Source organism: Lepidochelys kempii, chromosome 15, assembly GCF_965140265.1.
Source record: "Lepidochelys kempii isolate rLepKem1 chromosome 15, rLepKem1.hap2, whole genome shotgun sequence".
Taxonomy (NCBI): Eukaryota; Metazoa; Chordata; order Testudines; family Cheloniidae; genus Lepidochelys; species Lepidochelys kempii.
In genome coordinates, this window is record NC_133270.1 from 28,275,919 (window position 1) to 28,296,259 (window position 20,341).

At 46.6% G+C, this 20,341-nt stretch overlaps 1 protein-coding gene across 15 annotated transcripts in view; it reads left to right on the forward strand.

The window, feature by feature from the left end:
* RPH3A (rabphilin 3A) overlaps positions 1–20,341 on the forward strand; it is a 109,620-nt gene that overhangs the window by 18,883 nt on the left and 70,396 nt on the right. For 13 of the 15 annotated variants that reach the window (XM_073312415.1, XM_073312418.1, XM_073312421.1 and 10 more), the window contains 2 exons: positions 14,274–14,375; positions 16,208–16,219. In XM_073312415.1, the coding sequence (XP_073168516.1) occupies positions 14,293–14,375; positions 16,208–16,219 (95 nt within the window). In that variant the 5' untranslated portion in view covers positions 14,274–14,292. The remainder of the gene's footprint in view (positions 1–14,273; positions 14,376–16,207; positions 16,220–20,341) is intronic. The other 2 variants (XM_073312410.1, XM_073312413.1) reach the window with 1 other exon arrangement.

A 20,341-nucleotide genomic window follows, 5' to 3' on the forward strand; every position in this document is an offset into this window, starting at 1 on the left:
TGCAGTCTGCTCTGCCAGATATTATTGCTCAAGTGTAAAGGGTTGGAGAAATCCAACGGTGAGCTGTTGTTTCTCCTCTTTATCTTGTGCTAAAAATGCTCCAGCAGGCATTAGAATGAGCAAGAGTGGATGCTGGAAGTAATGCAATTTAGGTCTTCAGAATCTGTTATTTATACGCACAGAGAAAGGCTTGTGTATTTCACCAGGGTTTTTTCGGTACCTGTAGGAAATGCCGTTGGCTTAACCATTATGAGCAGAAAGTTCTAGTTCAAGAAGCGAATTTTGCTTATTCCTGGCTGAAAGGTCAGTTGGTTTCTTTGATTGCTTAGGCTGACAGACAACGTGAGAAAATGGTCCCTTTTTTAGATTTCATTTTGCTGCTGCATGCGGCACAAGGGAAACCAGCTATCAAGTGCAAAGCAGTGGGGGGAAGAGGGCAGATGCTCCACGGTGCTGATCTGTGACATGGGAGACCGGGTTCAGTTCCCTGCTGCACTACAGGTTATCGGTGTGATGATGGGCAAGTCACTTAAGCTCTCTGTACCTACCGCCCATCTACAAGTGGGGGATAATCTATCACTGCCCTGAGTCACAGGTAAGTAATGAGGACAAATGCATTAGAAGTTTGTGGGGTGCTCAGATAATGGGGGATTGCATAAATACATTACTCTAGATGAAGGTAACATGTTAAAAACACTGCATGTTTGCCATAGGTTTTAATTGACTTAGATAGTAAACTCTCTCTCTGTGTATGCAGCACCTAGCACAATACGGCCCTGATGGTAGATTATGGCCCGAAGGGCCTACTACAATACAACGCCTTATAACTGGGAGGAGTATGTCACTGTAGCGCAGATTCCAATAGCCGCTAACGTGCTCTACATTAAACGAGTCATTTAATTTAAACTGACCCCCCTCAACTTCTCTTTGCCAAACCGGAATGTGCACTGTAGGAAAATGGGGGAACGTTATTTATCCAGATCAGAGCTGCTTGCACCGAAGATTTTTTGTTTTCTTTACAAGTTGGTGTCTGTAGAGAGGGTCCCTCGTTATTGAAGAAAACCCTTTGCAATACTTGAGAATAAATAAAATGTTGCCGGGTTGGGGTTTTTATTGCCCTGCCTCAGTCTGGGAAAGTTGCAGTTTCTCTCCTGGCTCAAACTCCGCCCTTTCAGAGGGTGAGTTTGAATGGACTGCCTTTTAGTTTTGCCAATAACTCTTCTTTCTTAAAAGAAGAAAAAGTAGCTGAATGACGCCATCTTGTTCCATTTCTCATCCTGAGTGGGAGGGAAGCACAATCATTCTCCCCATTTTACAGAAGGTGAATTAAGGCACACTGAGTCATATTAAACTGTGGCAGAGCTGGGCATTGACCTGCAATATCCTTGAAAGACCTTATTGTGTTAACGTTGTGTATTATTGTTGACTGGGATTATATGTAACCTCTCTAGGGGGAAGATGGGACCGATGTAGGAACTGGGAGTTCAAAAGGCTACACTGAGAATATACCAGACAAGTTTGGACTTTTGGGACAATAAGTGTTAAGTGGATTTCCTGGGGAGTTCCTAGGGAGTGGTTAATGCAAGTTCCCCAACTCTGATTATGCAAAAAGCCAGCCTTTTGACGCCACACCCTGAGGAGAGGGTCACTGTTGATTCTCTATTACAGAAGGCCAGGCTCATGGGCCTGAGCTGTATAAAGAAGCCACTGGTCTGGCCCGTTTTTGATCTGGTTCTGGATTGAAGATTGGTATGAACTTGTAACCACAGGGAAAAGCCAGTTGTGGGTTTTGATGGACTAAAACTACCAGAGCCCTAGGCTGGAACTGGGGTGACCCTGTGGTGAGCTTTGTAGTAGGTGTGTAGGAACTTCTGTCGTGTTAATCTGTTTTCTGTGTAACCTTAAGAAAAAACGGGCTTGCTTAGAAGGGGCTGTGTGGTAACTTTTATAAATGCAGGCAATCCCCACTGGTCACAGCCTTCAGAGAGAGAGAGAAAAACACACAGGCAATGGCCTTTTGGGCAATCTGGCTTGCTGGGGCTATTACAGTGTAAGGCAGGGAACTGTGCAGCCTGAGGGTTGGTCAGGAGGAAGTGCTTCAGAGCTGTAGCATTCAGCCCTTGGGGGGCTAGCGGGCTTGAGCCAACAGCCCAGGCAGTCCCAGCAGGTCTCTTTCCATTCACTTCACCGGGCTTGGGATCAGGACCAGAGAGGACATCTTGGATAGCTCCAGTGTGACCTCCTTGGCTGACATAGGAGCAGTGGAGAATGGCCCTGGCTTGATGTGGGGCCTTGTAGCCCTGGAGGAGTTGAAGCCCCACTGGGAGATTTGCATTCTACACAACCTGAACATGAGAACGTGCCTCTTTTGGTGCAGGGGGCTGAGAGCGCCTGTCCCCCTGGCTTGCTAGGCATGCTGAGGCTTCAAGCTCTGCCTGTGTTCCCCTGGGACAACATGAGCACCCTTAGCCGAGCAGGGAGCAGCAGCTCTGCTGCCCGACCTGGAAGATCACCGGTGCCGGACTCAGAAATGACCCAGGTGCAATGACACTTATTTGGATTGGGCACCTACGGCTCTCTTTAGTCCTGCTCCAGCATTCGAATCTGCTAACGTGGATCCCTGCCCGCCGGGGGGCCACACGCAGACTGAGGGGCCTGTGCTAGCAGACCTGATAACAGGATCAGGGCCTTGCAGCACAGTGGGAACTGTGAGTGCTCAGCACCTCTCTGGATCAGGCTGCCTGTCCACCCATCCCTAAATATCTGCACGAGAGTTTGTTTGCACCATGGTAAAAGCTCTGCGCTCCCCTTAAGGGTGCACCAGGGTCATGCTAGATGAGGTGCATGTTTGTGTCTTAGGGGACATCGGTTTGCAGTGCACACACTGCACGTCGGCCAGCATCAGTTTCCCAGGAGTTAGTTTTCAGTCACCGGCTTCATTCCTTCAGTCAGGTGCTGGTGGCATCCGTCAGAGCGATCGCTGTCACCCACTACAGCGCCTGAGCTTGACTCACTTGTGTTTGCTTGACTCTGCCATGCCCTTTGACAGGTTTCCATCACGTGAAGCGCAGCCTTGCGCCTGCCTGAATGGAAGTAACCAGGGATGAATCGCAGAATTGCTTTTTGCCTCGGAATTTGGGGCCCTCCCCATCAAGCGGGCAGTCTGCAGCCATTCATGCTGTCACCATCCAGGCTGAGCGGCAAAGAGGAACTAGTCAAACCCACTGGCCCTGCCCGCAAGCTGTCTTGCTTTTGCTGAAGTGAGTTGTCTCTATCGCACCAGCAAAAAATGAAAAACAACCCAAAAAACGATAACTGCAGCTTCAGGATTGAAATATCTGCATTTTAAAAGCCAGGATGAGCAGGGGACGCACGTTGATTTGATTTTTCCTAGCTGGGAAGCATAAATATACACTGTACAGATGGCACATTTTCCTCTCTAAAAACATGATGAATCGGAGAAGCCAGGGTTTATAGCAGTAGCACTGCAGGGGTTAGGCAGAAATCCAGTAGAGAATCTCATTGATAATCCGTGGTACAGTGGCTCAGAGAAGAAACCCATTTCCAGCTAACTTCTGCAAACCCAGTACAAGTCACTTCGGCTTGAATGTGCAGATCATTCTCATTGCTTGCGTACATAACTTTGCCATTAACGGCCTCTTTCTTTCTTTCTTTCTTTCTTTCTTTCTTTCTTTCTTTCTTTCTTTCTTTCTTTCTTTCTTTCTTTCTTTCTTTCTTTCTTTCTTTCTTTCTTTCTTTCTTTCTTTCTTTCTTTCTTTCTTTCTTAGTGTGGATTAGGAGGTGTGGGCGGGGGGGGGGGATAATGTGTTAACCAGCTGTAAAACAGACTTTTAAAATTCTTTGTTTTGGGGACGGCTTTGTTTCATCATAGTTCAGATCTGGTGGGTGCCTGAGTGAAATGTTCTTTGTTTGGGAGGGACGGGACAGCGCCATAGATTAGATGGCTGCTGCTTTGCCAGCCAAAAGCAATTAGTCTGGAATCCAATACAACTGACACGTCACAAAGCAAAGTCCTTTGGCTTGGAGGCACTGGAGCTGGCTCAAGGAGGGACAAACTGCCCATCAGCCTGGCTCCCTGTACCCCCATGTGGCATGGGAGGCTTAAGAGGGCGTGTGGTGGCTGTTGAACCTCAGCTACCCCCAGGTGTTGTAAGTGTGAAACCCACTGTGGTGCTCAGATACTACGGCGAGGAGCACGGTATGAGAGCCTGAGTAGACTAGAGCACAGGGTAAGCGCTGGTCCCCCAGCCTTTCCTAAGAGGGGTTTGGCTTAGGGCAAGTCTTACATGCTACTCAGCTCCATTCTGGCCATGCTGTGTTTCTAGCCAACGTTGGCCTCCATTTCAGTGCCATTGACCCCTATGCTACCAGTCGAGGGGAGAAGACAGTGATTTTCTGCCATTGCAACCTCCCATCCTGGGCTGGCACCAGCAGCAGCTGGGATGGGCTCAGCCCCTGGCTCTCACTCCTCTCCAGCGTTGCATCGTGTGGAGCAGGTGTGAACATGAGGCGCTAAATGTTGTCTTGTTTAAGGGTCTGGCTCACACACTATTCATCCTAAATAAAATGAACAAGCTAGCCTAGAAGGGACCTGAGCAGCTATGAACCTTCACTCCCATTAATTTTAATTATTTTCTTTTCATCTGCAGTCAGTAGCAAATTAACTTGTTTGATTTACAGTGAAGTGCGAATACATCAGTCATACGTTTCATTGTGGCTCAAACCAGCCTGTGGGGAGCCAAGCCCCTGTATTTCATAAGTCTGGTCTGCACCTCAAGATTAGATCAACCTAGCGGTGTCGTGCAGGGCTGTGAAGAATGTCGTGCCCTTAGCACCGTAGTTGGACCTAACCCCCAGGGTAGACGCGACTAGGTTGACAATAATTCTTCCATCAACCTAGCAGTCTCTCAGAGATGGATGAACTACAGTGATGGAAAGCCCCCTTCCGTTTACCTGTGGTGGCTGTGCTGTGGACATGCCCATAGATGCAAAATGACTGAGCAAGATTCCCATGAGCCTTGGCAAATCCGAGTAAGGGGAGGCACATGGGGACTTAGCAAAATATCCAACAGAGTGACTTACTCGTACTCAGTGTTAGCAGGGACATGCAGATGCCCTTTCCCCGCTAAATTCTACAATTCCCCATGAGAACCTAGCGGTCACCCTCTAATTCCCAGGCTGAGACTTCACTGAGAGCTGGGCTTTAAGTCAGCCGAGACCGGGACAGCTCCAGGTCTGTGCAGAGTCAATACAGCTGCTGCTGTGGCCACTAAGCAATCGCCCACTGTGAGCAGCAGCACCCAGGGAATTGGACTAGTTCTCGGTATTATGAAGGAGGCCTTGAGAAACAGCAGCTGCTTGACTGCTGTGGAATCCTGTTGTGTGGACTGCGCCCTCCAGCTGGGATGAGCCGCACATGGCTCCTACCAGCTTGGCTGGGGAAGGCTCTCCCAGGGCGGGCTCATGCCTCCGGTGAGGTAACCTGCAGGATGCGGGGCCAGAATCCTCCTGTTCCGGTCTCCACTGGGTTCACAGAATGAACCTGCGTGTTGCATTAGCTTTGCTCTTGTGTCTGGCAGGCCACAGGGGCATCTGTTAAACCACGGAAGAGTCCCCATCAATTTCCCTTCCAGACGAAGTGTGTTTATGGAAGGGGGTGGGGGAAGCAGGCAAAGCAGCCTGAAGGTTCGTTAAATGGTGTTCTTTTCAGGGTTAAAACACTACAGGCTGTAGGAGCAAATGGAGACATTTCTGGGGAAATCCTGGCCCCAGTGAAATCAGTGGGAGCTTTGCCACTGACTTCAGTGGGGCCAGGACTTCACCCCTAATCTCTGGAGGTAATGCCTCCGTCTTCTTCCTACTGTGCTAAAGCTGTTAAGACTCTTGTAAATAGCAGGGGCTGTTAGAAGCCTCCTTTTCATGGTTGCATTTTAACTTTTGCGGGGGTTGTTTCGATCACCTTAGTTTTGCCAAGTCTTGGGTGGTTTAGTGTGAGTCTTGGGATATTTGGTGCCTTTCTGAAAGGCGCAGCTCCTGGAGTCCTGGGATGAGGCAGGAATCTCTGTTTTCATTTCAGTAACAAAGTAAGGGTCTAGCCCATGTGGCTGAAAGAGCTTGAAAGAGCTATGATTCTATGAAAGTGTGCCTCTTAAAGGCTCAAAAGCCAAAGGCAAATCCAGCCTCCCAGTGTATTATTTTAAAAGGAAAGATCTCTTAATTTTTAAGCCAATCGTGTGTTTTTTGGGGTTTGTGAGTGTATGTGTGAGGGAGCCTGTTTCATGAGTTGTGAAGTCTTGGGTTGGTGACTGTATTTTGATGGCTCCTTGAGCCCAGAGTTTGTTCTCTGGCCTCCTGGGGTGGTGTAGCTACGTCTTAGGGTCCGATAGGCGGGCATGAGATGTGAAGGAAAACCCATGGTCTGAATGGATCTTTAAGAAGGAGTCAGCCTTACAGAACACTAAGTGCAGGTGGTGTGACCAGACGTCACGATATGCAATTATTACACCCCTCTGCCCCAGCCCCGAAAAAAAGTGTCGTGATTTTTCACACTTGCTATCTGGTCACCCGCAGTGCAGGTTTCACTCAGCACTGGCATAGATTTGGGATTAACTCAGTGGCTTTTGCCCAGGTCTGTGCCAGGGCAGAATTGTTATGTAGCTGTTGTTTTTACAGTACCCAAGAGCGTGCTACACCCTTCTTAGCAGAATTAGAACAGCACTGGTCCTGCTTCAGCTGCTTACCATCTAATTTTAGGGGATGGAGGAAGGTTCAGGGCTGGGGCAGTGATAGGGCTTTTGCTTAGTCACAAGAACTTTTAATAACGATTGTTATTGACTCGCTTCTTCGGAGCGTCCTGGGATGAGCACTTCTTAAGGAGGGATTTGGACAAAGGGAAGGTAGCAGCTTGGCTGGGCAGAAGCCCGGGTGTCTCTCTGAAGGAGACGCTGTAGCTCACACAGAAGCTATGGTTTGGATGCAGAAATAACTGAGTGGAGTTCTCTGGGCTGCGTCATCCAGGAGGTCAGACAAGATAATCATAATGGTCTCCACTGGCCTTGGAATCTATGACCTGGGGACTTGAGTCCAAGTGGATTTGATCTGATTTGTTAATGTTGTAGGAAAATCCTTCATATTCTGAAAAGACTCGGGTGTGTTGGGGATCGTGAATGACTCTGCTCTGGTGGCAGTCTAGAAATAAATCACAGAAACTTGACCTGGAAACCTTTGCTCTGAGCCCTGGCCTGTGAAACCCACTGCGGTAAGGCTGCTTCGCTTTCCTGCCGCCTTCCTTCTGGGGAGGCTGAAATCTGCACCATGAATGTTAATAAGATTCCATGCACAGCAGTGTGCTTGGATACAAACTAAAAAATTTCCTTTCAAATCGATTTGTTTATCTGTATATCTTTGGCCGGCATTGACTCTAATCCGTTCTCCATGCAGGTTTCAACGGAGGGAGCTTTTGGAATGAGGTTGCTTTTTATTAAATGTAACGGTTCTCACCCTTTGAATTGCCCTATGAAGGCTAACATGGCTGCTGTTCAAAGGTTGGTACTCATTTGAGGGGGGCTTTTAAATATGCTTTGCTCTACATCCTGCCCAAAACTGTTGCTCTTTGTTGGTAAGCAGCTGCTGTGCTGCACCCCAGAGATAGTTGCAGTTCTGTGGTGGATGGGAGGAACAATCCAGGTGTATAGCTTACATCAGGTCCGTTTTTTGTTTTTTTTTGGAAAGTGCCCCTTGGAGTTGGACTGCGCTATTTAATGATTGTGCTTGTGAAATATGCTAGGTACTATTACAATATACTCCCTAACCCCTGCTATCTCTTTCATGGGCCCTGCTTGAGCCCCAAATCAAAGTAAACCAAAGTTCAGCCTTGGCTTTCCAACCCCCAAGTGAGGTTTGGTTGGATCTGAGATTTGGATTCTGCACATCATAAAAGTGCAGCGTTTGGAACCTGGGTTTCAGCTCAGACCCGGGTCTAACTTCTGCTCTGCCTGTCTGGCACATCCATTCCTCCTGCAGCTATGGCATGGTGGCAGTTCAGGCCTGGGGCTTGCTGTGCCTGCGGGGTGGGGATGTGGTGCTGGTGGCACTCACAAGCTTATGGCACTCGGGAGACTGATGGGGAGACGAGAACGGATTGATTAATGCGCCGAGAATTGTAGTTAAATTAAGGATACGGGCTTCACGGACCATTGTTCTTCCTGGCTTTACAAAGTTAGAGGGCAATCTGTGTGTTTGGGGGCATGAGGAGTCAGGGCTGCCTGGCATGATGCTAGCTAAAGGAGGCCAAAAGGCAATTGATGCAGCTGGGGCTTGCTGAGCATGCACATGGTGATGCTGTGAGCACAAAGGCATTGAGCACAAAGACGGGAGGGGAGGGATAGCTCAGTGGTTTGAGCAGTGGCCTGCTAAACCCAGGACTGTGAGTTCAATCCTTGAGTGGGACATTTAGGGGTCTGGGGCAAAAATTTGGGGATTGGTCCTGCTTTGAGCAGGGGGTTGGACGAGATGACCTCCTGAGGTCCCTTCCAACCCTGATGTTCTATGATATTCTATTCTATGAGGTGCTGGGAGCAGATGTAGAAAAGTAGACAGCTGCCAAGTGACACCCGCCGCTGTATTCCTCCTCTGCACACAGTACTCTTGATTTGCTTCCCACCATGAGACTCCAAGGCAATGTTTTGCTCTTGGAAAGGACCATTTGTGGTGGTGGTGAGTACTGTGTTGTTTGTACTGCAGTAGAGAGGCCCCGGTGGAGACCGGGGGCCCTGTTGTGCTAGGGGTTGCATAGACACGAGGCAAGAGAGTGTCTCTGCCGGAAGAACTTACAATCTAGATGGACAAAAGGTGGGTGGGGAAACTGAGCCTCAGAGAGGTGAAGTGACTTGCCTGACGACTTCTGGCGGAGCTGGGAATAGAACCCAGGTGGCCTGACTTTCCTAGCCAGTGCCATACCTGCTAGGCTACACTACCTCCCTGCTGTATTGTGTCTAGTTTAGCTGGTAAATGAGTTGGGTGCTGGTAAAGCACTGCGCGCAAGTGATGCTAGATAAATAATCAAGAACTGTAGTGGCCCTTCACTTGGTACAGACAGCGGTAACTTCGAGAGAGATGCAGGATGTTTATTCTAGCGGCTCATTGCATGACTTACTGTTATGTGAATTTTCCCCGGGCCATGATAAATACCTGTAGTCTGCTAGCTGAGGACTGCACCCCAACCTTCTGCCCCAGCCCTGAGCCCCCTCCAGCACCCCAAACTCATCATCCCTGCACCCATCCCAGAGCCCGAACCTCCGCGCACCCTAACCCTCTGTCCCAGCACTGAGCCCCACACTCTGAACCCCTCATCCCTCCCCGAGCCCTCACCCCCCCCACACCTCAACACTGTCCCAGCCCTGAGCCCCCTCCAGCACTCCAAACCCCTCATCCCTGGCCCCACCCCAGAGCCCAAACCCCCACACACCCCAGCCCTGAGCCCCCTCCCACACTCTGAACCCCATGGCCCCATCCACCACGCATCACCTCCGTTTTGGTGCACATAGCAAAATTCATCCTGCCCGTGGATGTAAAAAATTAGAGGGAACGTTGGTCCTCGGTGCTCGTTCTCCTTGTAAGGCTAGATGTGGAGATGCTGTTGCGTGGGCATCAGGCTGGCTAAAGCATGTACAATCCCTGCTGAGCAGCAGCTTTGCAGTGGCTTCATGCTGTTCCTTTAAATGCTTGTCTAAGACCTCTGGTACGGCAACCTGGGCGAATTTATATGGTGATGCCCAGTTTGTTTAGAAGGTTAAATGATTTCTAACTGCTGAGCAATTTAGCCCCAACCGGCCGGAGAGATGTAACATGTGGGAGGGGAATGTTGGGATGGACCTAGGCTAATTTGTGCTGCTGTGAGGCAAGCAGCGATTGCTAAATGGCGGAAGCTGTGTTGGGATCTCTTCTGGAGCCTGCAGAAAGCAAGCAAACACCATTTCCCCACAGTGGCTTGTGAATCAAGTGGAAGAGAAGGAAAAACGATGGGTCGTACTCATGGCACATCTTTCAGGTTGGCAACCAGATCCCTTTGGAGCGCTGGTGATTGACACACTTTAGCCAGTCCCTGCACTGGTTGCTGGCTCTTTGGCCAGAGGTTCATTGCCTGCTTGTGCTGTCCCTAAAGGGAACATGGGGTCTCCTGGTCCCAAAGAGAGCTTCTGATTCTAGTCTAGCTGTATGGTTGTTTTCCCATCATTTTAAACATTGCCACACACCCTAGTGTAAGAGCAACGGGGGCATATCAGGGCCTTCCAGAGGCAGGAAGCGGATGGGACCTTATGCCAATGGTGTAAGTGAGAACTGCCTCTGTGCAGCTGTTGGGCCGGAGCTGGGCAGAAGTTGTGACCGGAGCAGAGCTTGGGTAGAGCAGAGAATCAAGCCCTCAGGGACAAATTCTGCTCTCCGCAGCCCTCGTGCAGCTTCCAACGTTTGGAGTTGCATGGGTGTAAAGGAGCAAAGCCCTTGGCCCAGGCAGCACAAACCCAGGGGCAGATTCTCTGCTCTCATGGAACTCCACTGACGTCAATGGAGTCATACCAGCAGAGGACAATGGGTGATGCAGGTGTAAGATGGATGTGAAGCATTCTCTTGATGCACAAAGAACGAGAAGGGTTACGTTCGGCAGGATGCAGTTTCCTAGGTGAGGAATGAGGTTTGAAGAGATTAATTTGGAGGCCAGGCTATGCACCAGCCCCCTCTCCCTCTTCTTACGCTGACTTGGGCTCTGCAGGAGATTCTCCTTTCTGCTGCAGCCAGGAAAAGGCAATTCAAATGCAAGTGCTGGAAGCGATGCAGGCATCAGCTACTGTGTGATGAACACAGTCAAGGAAGCGGTGATCCCAGCAGATCACCCTTTGACAGCAGCACCAGCAGCTCTATCAGCCAGCTCTGAAGGGAAGAGAAGCAGGAAAGGGGGAAAAAAAAAGGTCAGATGTGAAAAATGTCTGGAATCGTAAAACTTTTGGGGGATTCGTGCTCTCAGGGTTGAGACTTGGGGGCCTGTATTCCTGTTGACTGTAGAGAGTTTTTAATGAAAAAGAAGAATTCATATCTATTCTGGAGTCTTGTGGTCTCATTAAAACTGCAGCAAAATGAACACTTTTAGAGATGTCTCACTGATTTTATTTCCCAAACTACTGATTTGAAGGAAAATGTAGCTTCTCTCCTCATAGGTAGGTAAAAGAGTCTAGTGCAGCTGTAACTCCAGTGACCCTTATTCTCAAACTGTATAGCTAGTGTCTTTTGATGACCGTGTGGGGAAAAACACAGCACCGAACTTTCACTGGTGGTGGTGGTGGCCGTAAATATTTATGTCATGGTAGCAGATGCAGATCCCAATTGGGATTGGTGCCTTGTTGTGTTAGGTGCTATATGACACAGCAAAGAGACCATCCTTGCTTTCTTTTCTGTGTATCTATCTAATACACTGTGCACGAATCAGCCTGATCTCAAGATGTCCTATAGTCTCCATAGGGCAGATGTAGTGTCCTTTTAACTCTCTTTAGCTAATTGGTTGTGACAAAGGAATAGCATTAAGAATCGCAATTAATGCCCTTTCACTGGAGCTGCTGCTGCGGCAGTGACGTTTTTTAGAAAACTGTAGTTGCTCGAGGAAAGGTGGGTTGGCGCCTTCACATTGCTGGTCTCTGGAAATCTGACAGCTCCCTGATAACCAGCTGAGAGCAAAGAGGCCCTAAATATCCTCTCTCTCCCTTTCCCATGTGCCCATTGTATTGTAGCTCCTTAATATTATCATCTCCCTAGTTGCTTGCATGTATCAAGCCAAACAGAAGAAATCATCTGTATAAGGAGAACCTGCTGAATTAAATTCTCACCCATGCCAACAAACTAACAAACTGGTGGTGCTCTGACTGCTGTATTTTGTGCAGTATGTAAAAATGCCCCTCAATTGGCATTATCCCCTGAAGAGGCAGAATAAACTGCCAAATTCTGGGATGATTTATTCAGTGGTGGTTGATCCCTGCAGCTTAGTATCATCTGAGATTTCTTCAGCAATGTTTACTTGTGTTATTTTAGGACAGAGTTGGGCTTTACTTGCACACACAAAACATATTTGGATCTTTGCAGAATTTCCTAAATGTGTTTCGTGTCGGACTGTCTACCTGCATAATTTGTACTTGTCCTTTATTTGCTTTTTGGAACATCAGTCAATATTCAAACAGGGCAAGTGTAGATTCTAGCATTTTTATTTTTGTTTTCATCCTTCATGGGCCGGATCTTCTTGTGAAGCTGAAATATTAAGAAAGATTTTGGTTTTCCCATGGGTGGTCTGTTCCAGAGAAGAGAAATACCATGAACAGACCAGCTTTTATGTTATGCCAGTTCTATAGTTGGCTCCAAAATGGAAAAAAGGAATCCAAGGAAGTGTTGTTGTAGCCATGTCAGTCCTAGGATATTAGAGAGACAAAGTTTTTTATATTCTTGTGCAACCAGAGTACATGTGACCACCGGGCGCCGTGTTGTTTCATTTTCAGTAACGGCTGTTTATTTTGAAAAGCGACTCAGTGGCCCAACACGAAGGCAGTTATGGCTTTGATAACAGTGACTTCTACAGCCCTGCCTATTGATACATCTGTTTGATCGAATCTTTCTGGTTTAGGTATTTACCCAGTGCTTATGCAGTAAGTAGAAAGTCGTCCCTTGGTACCTACCTTTGTTCCTCTTTTGAGAACCAGACCATTTTGGGATTCATGCTGATTCGGCTTACTAAAAACCTCACAGTGGGCCAGATCCGCAGTGCGTGAAAATTGGCGTAGATTCACTGAACTCAACAATCTGACTTGATTGACGCCAGCTCTGTATATGGCCTAGTAGTTGTACATACTGGTCGACCAGTAGCTCGTCAGGGTGTTCCGTTTAAAACTCCTAACGTGCCGTGGTTTAAAAAGGAGAGATGAATGGGAAGAGGAAATTAATGACTGGGCTACCTAAAGGAGGAAATCTGATGGTCCCAGATCATTACCTGAGTGCATGGTAGATTACATCACATTATTCTCCGCATACTGTGGCTTGCGTTTGGCAGGATTAGCAAGCAGGTCTCTGCTCAAGGAAAGAGGAAACTAATGTTCAACTTGTGCAGACTCATAGGCGTAAAGTACAGCTGGCTGGAAATTTTTCAACTAACTTTTTTTGACAAAAAATGCCATTTTCATCAAAACGGAAACGTTTAGAAATCTATTTCTGACAACATTTTGTTTACCAGAACACTTCATTTCATTTTGTTTTTCTAAGCTCAAAACAGGATATTTCAAAACTTTTAGAACAGTGGGTTTGGTTTTTCATTTTGAAATTGAAATAATTTTTTCTATTAAAAAAATTGCAAGAAGTTTTTAACAGGTTGAAATTGGAATGAGACGTTTTTGATTTTATCAAAATGTTTTGATAGTCTCAAAACTATTTCTTTTTATTTTTGAATTTCATTTCACGGGAAAGTTCAGTTTCTTTTGTTTCCTTTCCATTTCAGAATGGAGTCATTCAAAATTACGGAATTTCTCATGAAATGGAAAAATCCAGTTCTCGCCTGTGTCTAGTGCAAAGGAGTATCATTAATGGGCGCTGGACATGCTGTCCCTCACACACAGCTGTGAACACTTCTGTTACCTGGAAATACCACCCTGGCCTAGAGGGCAGTGTTGTTGATACACAGTGCCTGGACTGTGGATGAAACTGATATTCCATCTCTTCCCCCTTCCTTTAACTTAGAACAAATTTAGCCAAAAATATTTTAACCATTTTCCCCCTCTCCCCCATCTATTTTTTAAAATCAGAAACTCTTAAATTTTCCATCTCCTGAGTGGCTGCACAGCCAAGGTGTAAACTATAATCTGGAGCCGAAGCTGTGCAAAGTGAATTCTCATGATGTTAGGTTTCAGAGGACATTTAAAGCTGGAAGCATCCTGTTTAAACAAGATCTCCAACTGTTGTTTCAGATTTATGGAAGAATTAGCACTGCTGGGTTTATTTCAGTATGGCTCTACATTTCATATTTATGCGCCAAAGTGAGATTTATTGTGGATTAGAGTGACAGAAAACGCATCAGCAATATCTAAATGTTCAGTGGGAAAATACCTTTTTTTTTTTTTTTTTAAAGACTCCACTGTATACATTTCCTGTAGCTTCTCTTAACTTGGCTGAGGAAGATGATCCAATATTTTATCTTACTGGTGACTTGCAAACTCTGTTTATTTTTCCAGACAGTCTCAAGAGTCAGCCATGACAGACACGATGTTTGGCAGCAGTACTGATCGGTGGATGTGTCCAAATGACAGGCCGATGTCCCTCAGAGCCAAGGCCAAGTAAGGGAATTCTTTGTTTGTTTGGTCAATCTAGAATTGTTTGCGGCTAAAAAACGTATTGCTACAAAAATGTATTTGACATTTACATACAAAATTGGATTAAACAATGTAGATTCTACTCTGTTACACCAATGTAAATCCCAAGTAACTCCAGCTGTCAATCGGATTCTTATATTGTGTCCATCACCTTGGTGTCATGTACTCTTTGAAATGGGTGGTGGTGTTCCGGGTTTACCATTGCCGTTGAGATAGGAAGCTGGCACTGTGGCCTTGATCGTGCTGAATTGTCTGTGAAAATCCACTAGGTCTATCACTATGTGGACTGGTTGCTGGTGCTTGTACAAGCATGTCCCCTAAGTCTGTTCAGAACAGGGGTACCTCAGGTGATGGTTAAAATGCCCGTGCCTGGTCTGCATTGGCACTGTTACCACTGTCCCGCATTGATGGAGCTGCATGGATGACAACCATGGTATGAGTTTTTCAACAAATCCTCACACTTCAAGCACACCCTGTGTGTCTCTGGTGAACCCTGAATTTAGGTGCGTCCAAACAGGTCTTGGACTAGTGAATCCCATTTGTTACCAGACCTTAATAAATACAAAAAACAACAATCAAGCCAGTCAGTTTGCTCTGGAATGAAATCCAAATAATTTAAATGAATGGATGTGTGATGTATCCCTTATAAATATCAGGGATTTGTTTTTATTTTCTAAAGTTTAGGCATCATAGACGTTTGCAGAGCTCGCTGTATTCTGTAGCGAGTTGATCAGAAATTAAATTGTTTGCTGATCAAAGCCCAGAGCCATATAAGTAATGTTGTTTTATATACTTGATCTCTCACCCCGTCAGAAAAGGGAGCCGTATCTATTTATAACAGAAAAAGATGAATTGGTGTTCATGTGAAAAATTTCTTTCCAAGAAAGACTTGGACCTGTTAGCCAAGTTCTTTTTCAACTTCTAACCTTCAGCTTTTTTTTTTTAAAGTGGGGCATGGGGGTTGTGGTGGGGGGAGAAGAGTTTATGATGGAAACACTGACTTGTATTAACCTACTGCGTTGGGAAAGTGAGCCTTGAAGATCGGTGTGAATGACTTGAGTAATTTTTAGGACAGGACGTCGTGTTAATTGTTTGTGGAAGAATCTGTACTGCAGTCAAAATAATCAACTACTGCAAGGATGGAAAGATTTGCCAAGAGAGAACAAGTCAAAGGTTGATAGGTTTAGAGGATGACTGGAGATTGGAGCATGGCTACACAAAAACTGGATCTAATGGTCCCGAGAGTTTGGGAGTATTTCGATTCAGGGCTTGTTCAGAACCATATAGAGTTAAGGCCCTCTTGCGTAGGTTAGTGTTGGTGCTTGGTGCTAGGTCTGCACTTTCCTAAATTCAGGCCTGTTGGGCCCAGGAGTTTACTCGGGGCCTCTCTCTTTAGCACTTACAATCTGTCCCTGTTCCTTTCCTCTGTGTGTTTGCTGCCAGTGCTAAGGGCCATGGCCATCATGTTCCAGTGCCCGAGATGCGTTTGCCATTTCCCGTGCAGCGGGGTCTTCGGGGAAAGCGAGGAGAACGTGTCGCCTCTCCTGTGAGGGTGTGGGTGTGCGTGTGCAGGCCCCAGATGACTCACGCCTGCTCTGATGCTTGGGCTCAGCACCTGCTTCTCTGCATCGGGCTCGGAAGGAGTAATGGGAACAGTCTCGAGAGAGCGACGAACTGTCAGTTAGAATCACCAATGAAACAAGAAATGCTGTTTCTGCTGCTAGAATGAGTTGTCATCATTGTTTTTCTCACCTAATCTTTATTCCCTCTCTGTTTTTTTGTATGTCTTCCTGCAGTGAAAAGGAACAGTAAGTATCCTGCTTGCTTCCGGGTCTGTTGTATTTTGCTTGCACCTAGAGGCATTTTTATGGGCTTCAAAGGAAAGCCGAGACGTCATTAAAAATAACAGCTTTGGAAAAAGTTGTCATATATTTTAAGCAACTTCAGGGAATTTTTCAAAAAGCTCCGCAGCATCCCCAAATGTCTCTGCTTCGTCCCCTCGCTCAGTCGTGCAATGCAACTGTATCGGGCCTACGTACCAGCTGTAGTAGGTACATCCTGCAGGGCAAAGCGCTTTACAGCTCTCAGAGCTAATAACTGCAGTAAATAATAGCACAGGTAGAGAAAAATGAACATGCAGAGGCAAGGGAGAAAAAGAGAGGTCTTCACCTGAGATCTGAAGAGAGATGACAGGCCAGATCCCTGTGTATCGGTGTGGCTCCCTGGAAGTAAACAGACCTGTCTGCCATTGATTTATATCAGCTGAAGATCTAGCCTGCAGAGTTGATGAGAGAGATACAGGGAAGCTGTGCCAGATGGTGGGAGCTACAGAGGAGACTGTGTTTTTGTAGCCCCAGTGGCAAAATTGCATGGCTGGCTGGAGGATGAGGGAAGAGAATTGCTTAAGCCAATTTTTAGTCTCTTCCCCCGCCCCCAGCCCCCCTGCCATCGCCGTCTGTATGAAAAATGATCTTGGCTTCTTGGCATTTGCTGTGAGATGTGCTGAACCTTCTGAACTGGAAGGGACCTAGATTTATTCCCCTTCACACAGTCTTCTAGAGTTTACTGAGAGAGCACTCTTCGGAGTGCAATCTCTGGCCAGCAGTTCTAACCTAGTGGAGTTGTAAACCTGAAAGGGCCCGCCTCTCCTTTCACCTATATGTAAATCCAGAGCAGCTCCACTAAAGCCAGAGTAGATCACCCTGCTCTACACGGGTATGAGATCTGGATCAGAACCATTCTCTCTTAAAACACCTGAATCACTGCAGAAGTGCAAACAAACCGAACCCAAATGCATTGAATTAGCTAGGATTCCATTTGCACAAATGAGCCTCTGTGATGCCCTTAGGATGGGGAGAGACCAAAATGAAACGCCCTGTGAGTGGGTTATTATTTATTTAAAGCAGTTTGCCCTGCAGACCGTGGAGCCGCTTGATGAGCTGAAGTTAATGCCAGGGGCCGGACTGAAGAAGCTTGTGCCAATGTAGCGGCGCTCACCCTTTGGGCGGCACGGGGGCAGTCTGCCTCGGGGGCAGCGCTGTAAACGAATGTCTGACGTTGTGGCTCACGCAGTCAAGCCTGGTGCACAACAAATTGACAGTGAACCCCTACTTAATCTGGTGGTGTCGATTGGAGAAATATCAGCTGAGTCACTGTTGCATTTGCAGAGGAACTGGATGCAGTAGGAGCAGCCTCCAAGCTTTTTTGCCACTGTATTGTCTCCCTGTTACTATTGCTTTTCTCCTATAAGATCTGAAGTAAAGCCCATTAAAGTCAGTGGAAAGATTCTCGTTGAATACAATGGGCTTTGGATCAGTCCCTAATTAATGACAGGTTTCAGAGTAGCAGCCGTCTTAGTCTGTATCCACAAAAAGAACAGGAGGACTTGTGGCACCTTAGAGACTAACAAATTTATTTGAGCATATGCTTTCGTGGGCTACAGCTCACTTTATTTGATGCATAGAATGGAACATATAGTAAGATATATATACACACACACACATACAGAGAAGTTGGAAGTTACCATACAAACAGTGAGAGGCTAATTAGCCGCTCACAGTTTGTATAGTAACTTCCAACTTATCTGTTTGTATGTGTGTGTCTAGATATATCTATATCTTACTATATGTTCATTCTGTGCATCCAATGAAGTGGGCTGTAGCCCACGAAAGCATATGCTCAAATAAATTTGTTAGTCTCTAAAGTGCCACAAGTCCTCCTGTTCTTTTTAACTAATTACAAGCCACAATCTACAGGGTAAGTTACCCTTTGTAATGACATGCCACATTGATATCTGGGGTCAATACGCCACAGAACTTCTAAAAACAAGGCCCCTTCTCCTCCACCTTCGTGCAACGCTAAATTGCTGCTCAATCCGTCATTATTCTGATCTTGCTTTCCTTTAACACAGGACCTAGCCAAGGCAGTTTGACAAAGAAATAGAATAAAATGAGCAGTGGACATATACTACTTGTTATACCTGTGCAATGCACAGGATCCTGCAGCTCATACATGAGAATAGGGAACATAGTGTCCAATTCAGATGTTGCAAGCAGTAGTAAGAACAATTTGTGCTCTCTAGACACACAGTATTTTGCTGCCTGGCATGCTATCTTTGTTTGGCGCTCCAGCTGCTGCTGTGTAGGGAGCATGAAATAATAGAAATGTTTCCTGCTTGAAGCTGTTATGTTGCAGTCATCTATTTATATGAATCGGTTCAATTCAGTAGGTGTGTATCTATCTGAAACACAAATTGGAAATCACTGTTGCCTAATCTCCTTAGCAGCATGTTGACAAATACTTGTTTAAGAGAGTTTCACATCCATGTCGAGAACGTTACAAAGAAATCAGACGTTTGAAATCTGGCACTGTTCATCATGAAAGAGAAATGTCGTATTTATCCCTCAAAAACTACTTGGATGCTTCAAACACCTGCTGTCTGTTGCACGTTTTCGTAGTCGCTAAACCATTCAGATGCAACTGCTAATTTACCCACCTTGTATCACACTTTATGGGGAGTGGCTGAAGACCCATTAGGATGGAGCTAAAAACAAAATCAGTCCTTGGCTCTAGAAATGAAATATTGCCTGCCCTGTAGTTAAATGAAACGTTACTTGTGACTTTCATACGGATACAGTCCCTAAGCAGTTAACGGCCACTTTGAGATTGCTGGGTGCTGGCATGCACTGGAAGGTTTTGATTCATAGAGAATCTAGGGACAATCTCATTTTAAGATCGTAAATGAATGCTTGTTTTTGTTTAGTGCTTTGCAGCCTACAAGTTGTGAGAACCTTGTTCCAAATATTGGTCTCAAAAACCTTGGGTCTCCTTGCTTCTCCTTGCTTCTCCTTTCACTTTCACAGAGTTGCTCCTGATTTACTACCAGTGTAAGTGAATGGAGCAGCTCTGGTGTGAGAGGAGAATGAGGAGTCCTCTCTGTTCCTTTTCCTCACCTGGTTCTGTCCTCTCCCAAATGCATGGCAGGAGGAGCTAGACCTACATCTCCACCAACAAAGCTTTTTCCTGAGGGGCTGTAGAATTACAGGGCTCACTTCCCTCTACACGCTCCCCCTTTGCCCCCTCAGGAGCAATTACTGAAGTCTGACAGGCAGTGCCCCTTATATGTCCTTTAATCTAAGGGAAACAAGCCCTCTTGCTAGCTTTCCCTTGTAAACACCCAAGAGAGCCTTTCTTCTCAAGGCTGGGATGAAATACACGTTTGGAACTGTAGATGTTAGTAGAGAAGCCTGCCTAAAGGAGCTGCGAGGGTCGACGTTGTACAGCATGTAAGTCATGGCAATATTTAGCCCCACTTGTCTAGCAGAGATGGGTCAATAGCCAGCCAAACAAAACTGTTGTAAGGACCCAGGGACTAGAACCCACATCTGCATAGTCTGGGGGAGTTGATATTCCGACAGCACCACCAGGAGGTCATGCAGAGGCTCAGCCAGGGAGCACTCTGGAGAGTAGGCCACAGGAAGTACCACCTCTGAGACCCAGAGTGACAGTACCCTGTGGCCTCTGATTGGCCAAGTGCCCCTACTTAACCCCAGTGGTTGGCCTGGGAAGTTGTCTGGGCAACTACACAGGTTGAATGCCTGTCTTCACCTCATCTCCTGATGTCCAGTCTCTGACTCTGGCTCTTGTTTCTGGGACCTGGCCTTGCAATGCCTCCAACTCCAGCCTAGTGATTCCTGTCCTTGGTGGCCAGACCTCAGTCCAGCTGTGACTGCTAGGCCAGACCGCCTATGCCACAGTCCCACACAATTGTAGTGGAAGTTACCTGGAGATACTCTAAACTACATGGTTAAGACAGGGGCTTGCCTATGGAAGGACTTCTTAATGGACGATTTGCAGTGTTCTAGATTAAGCCATTGTTTTCTTTTGGCATGCTGGAGGAGCCTTTGACTTGGAGACTTAGCCTAGGTGCA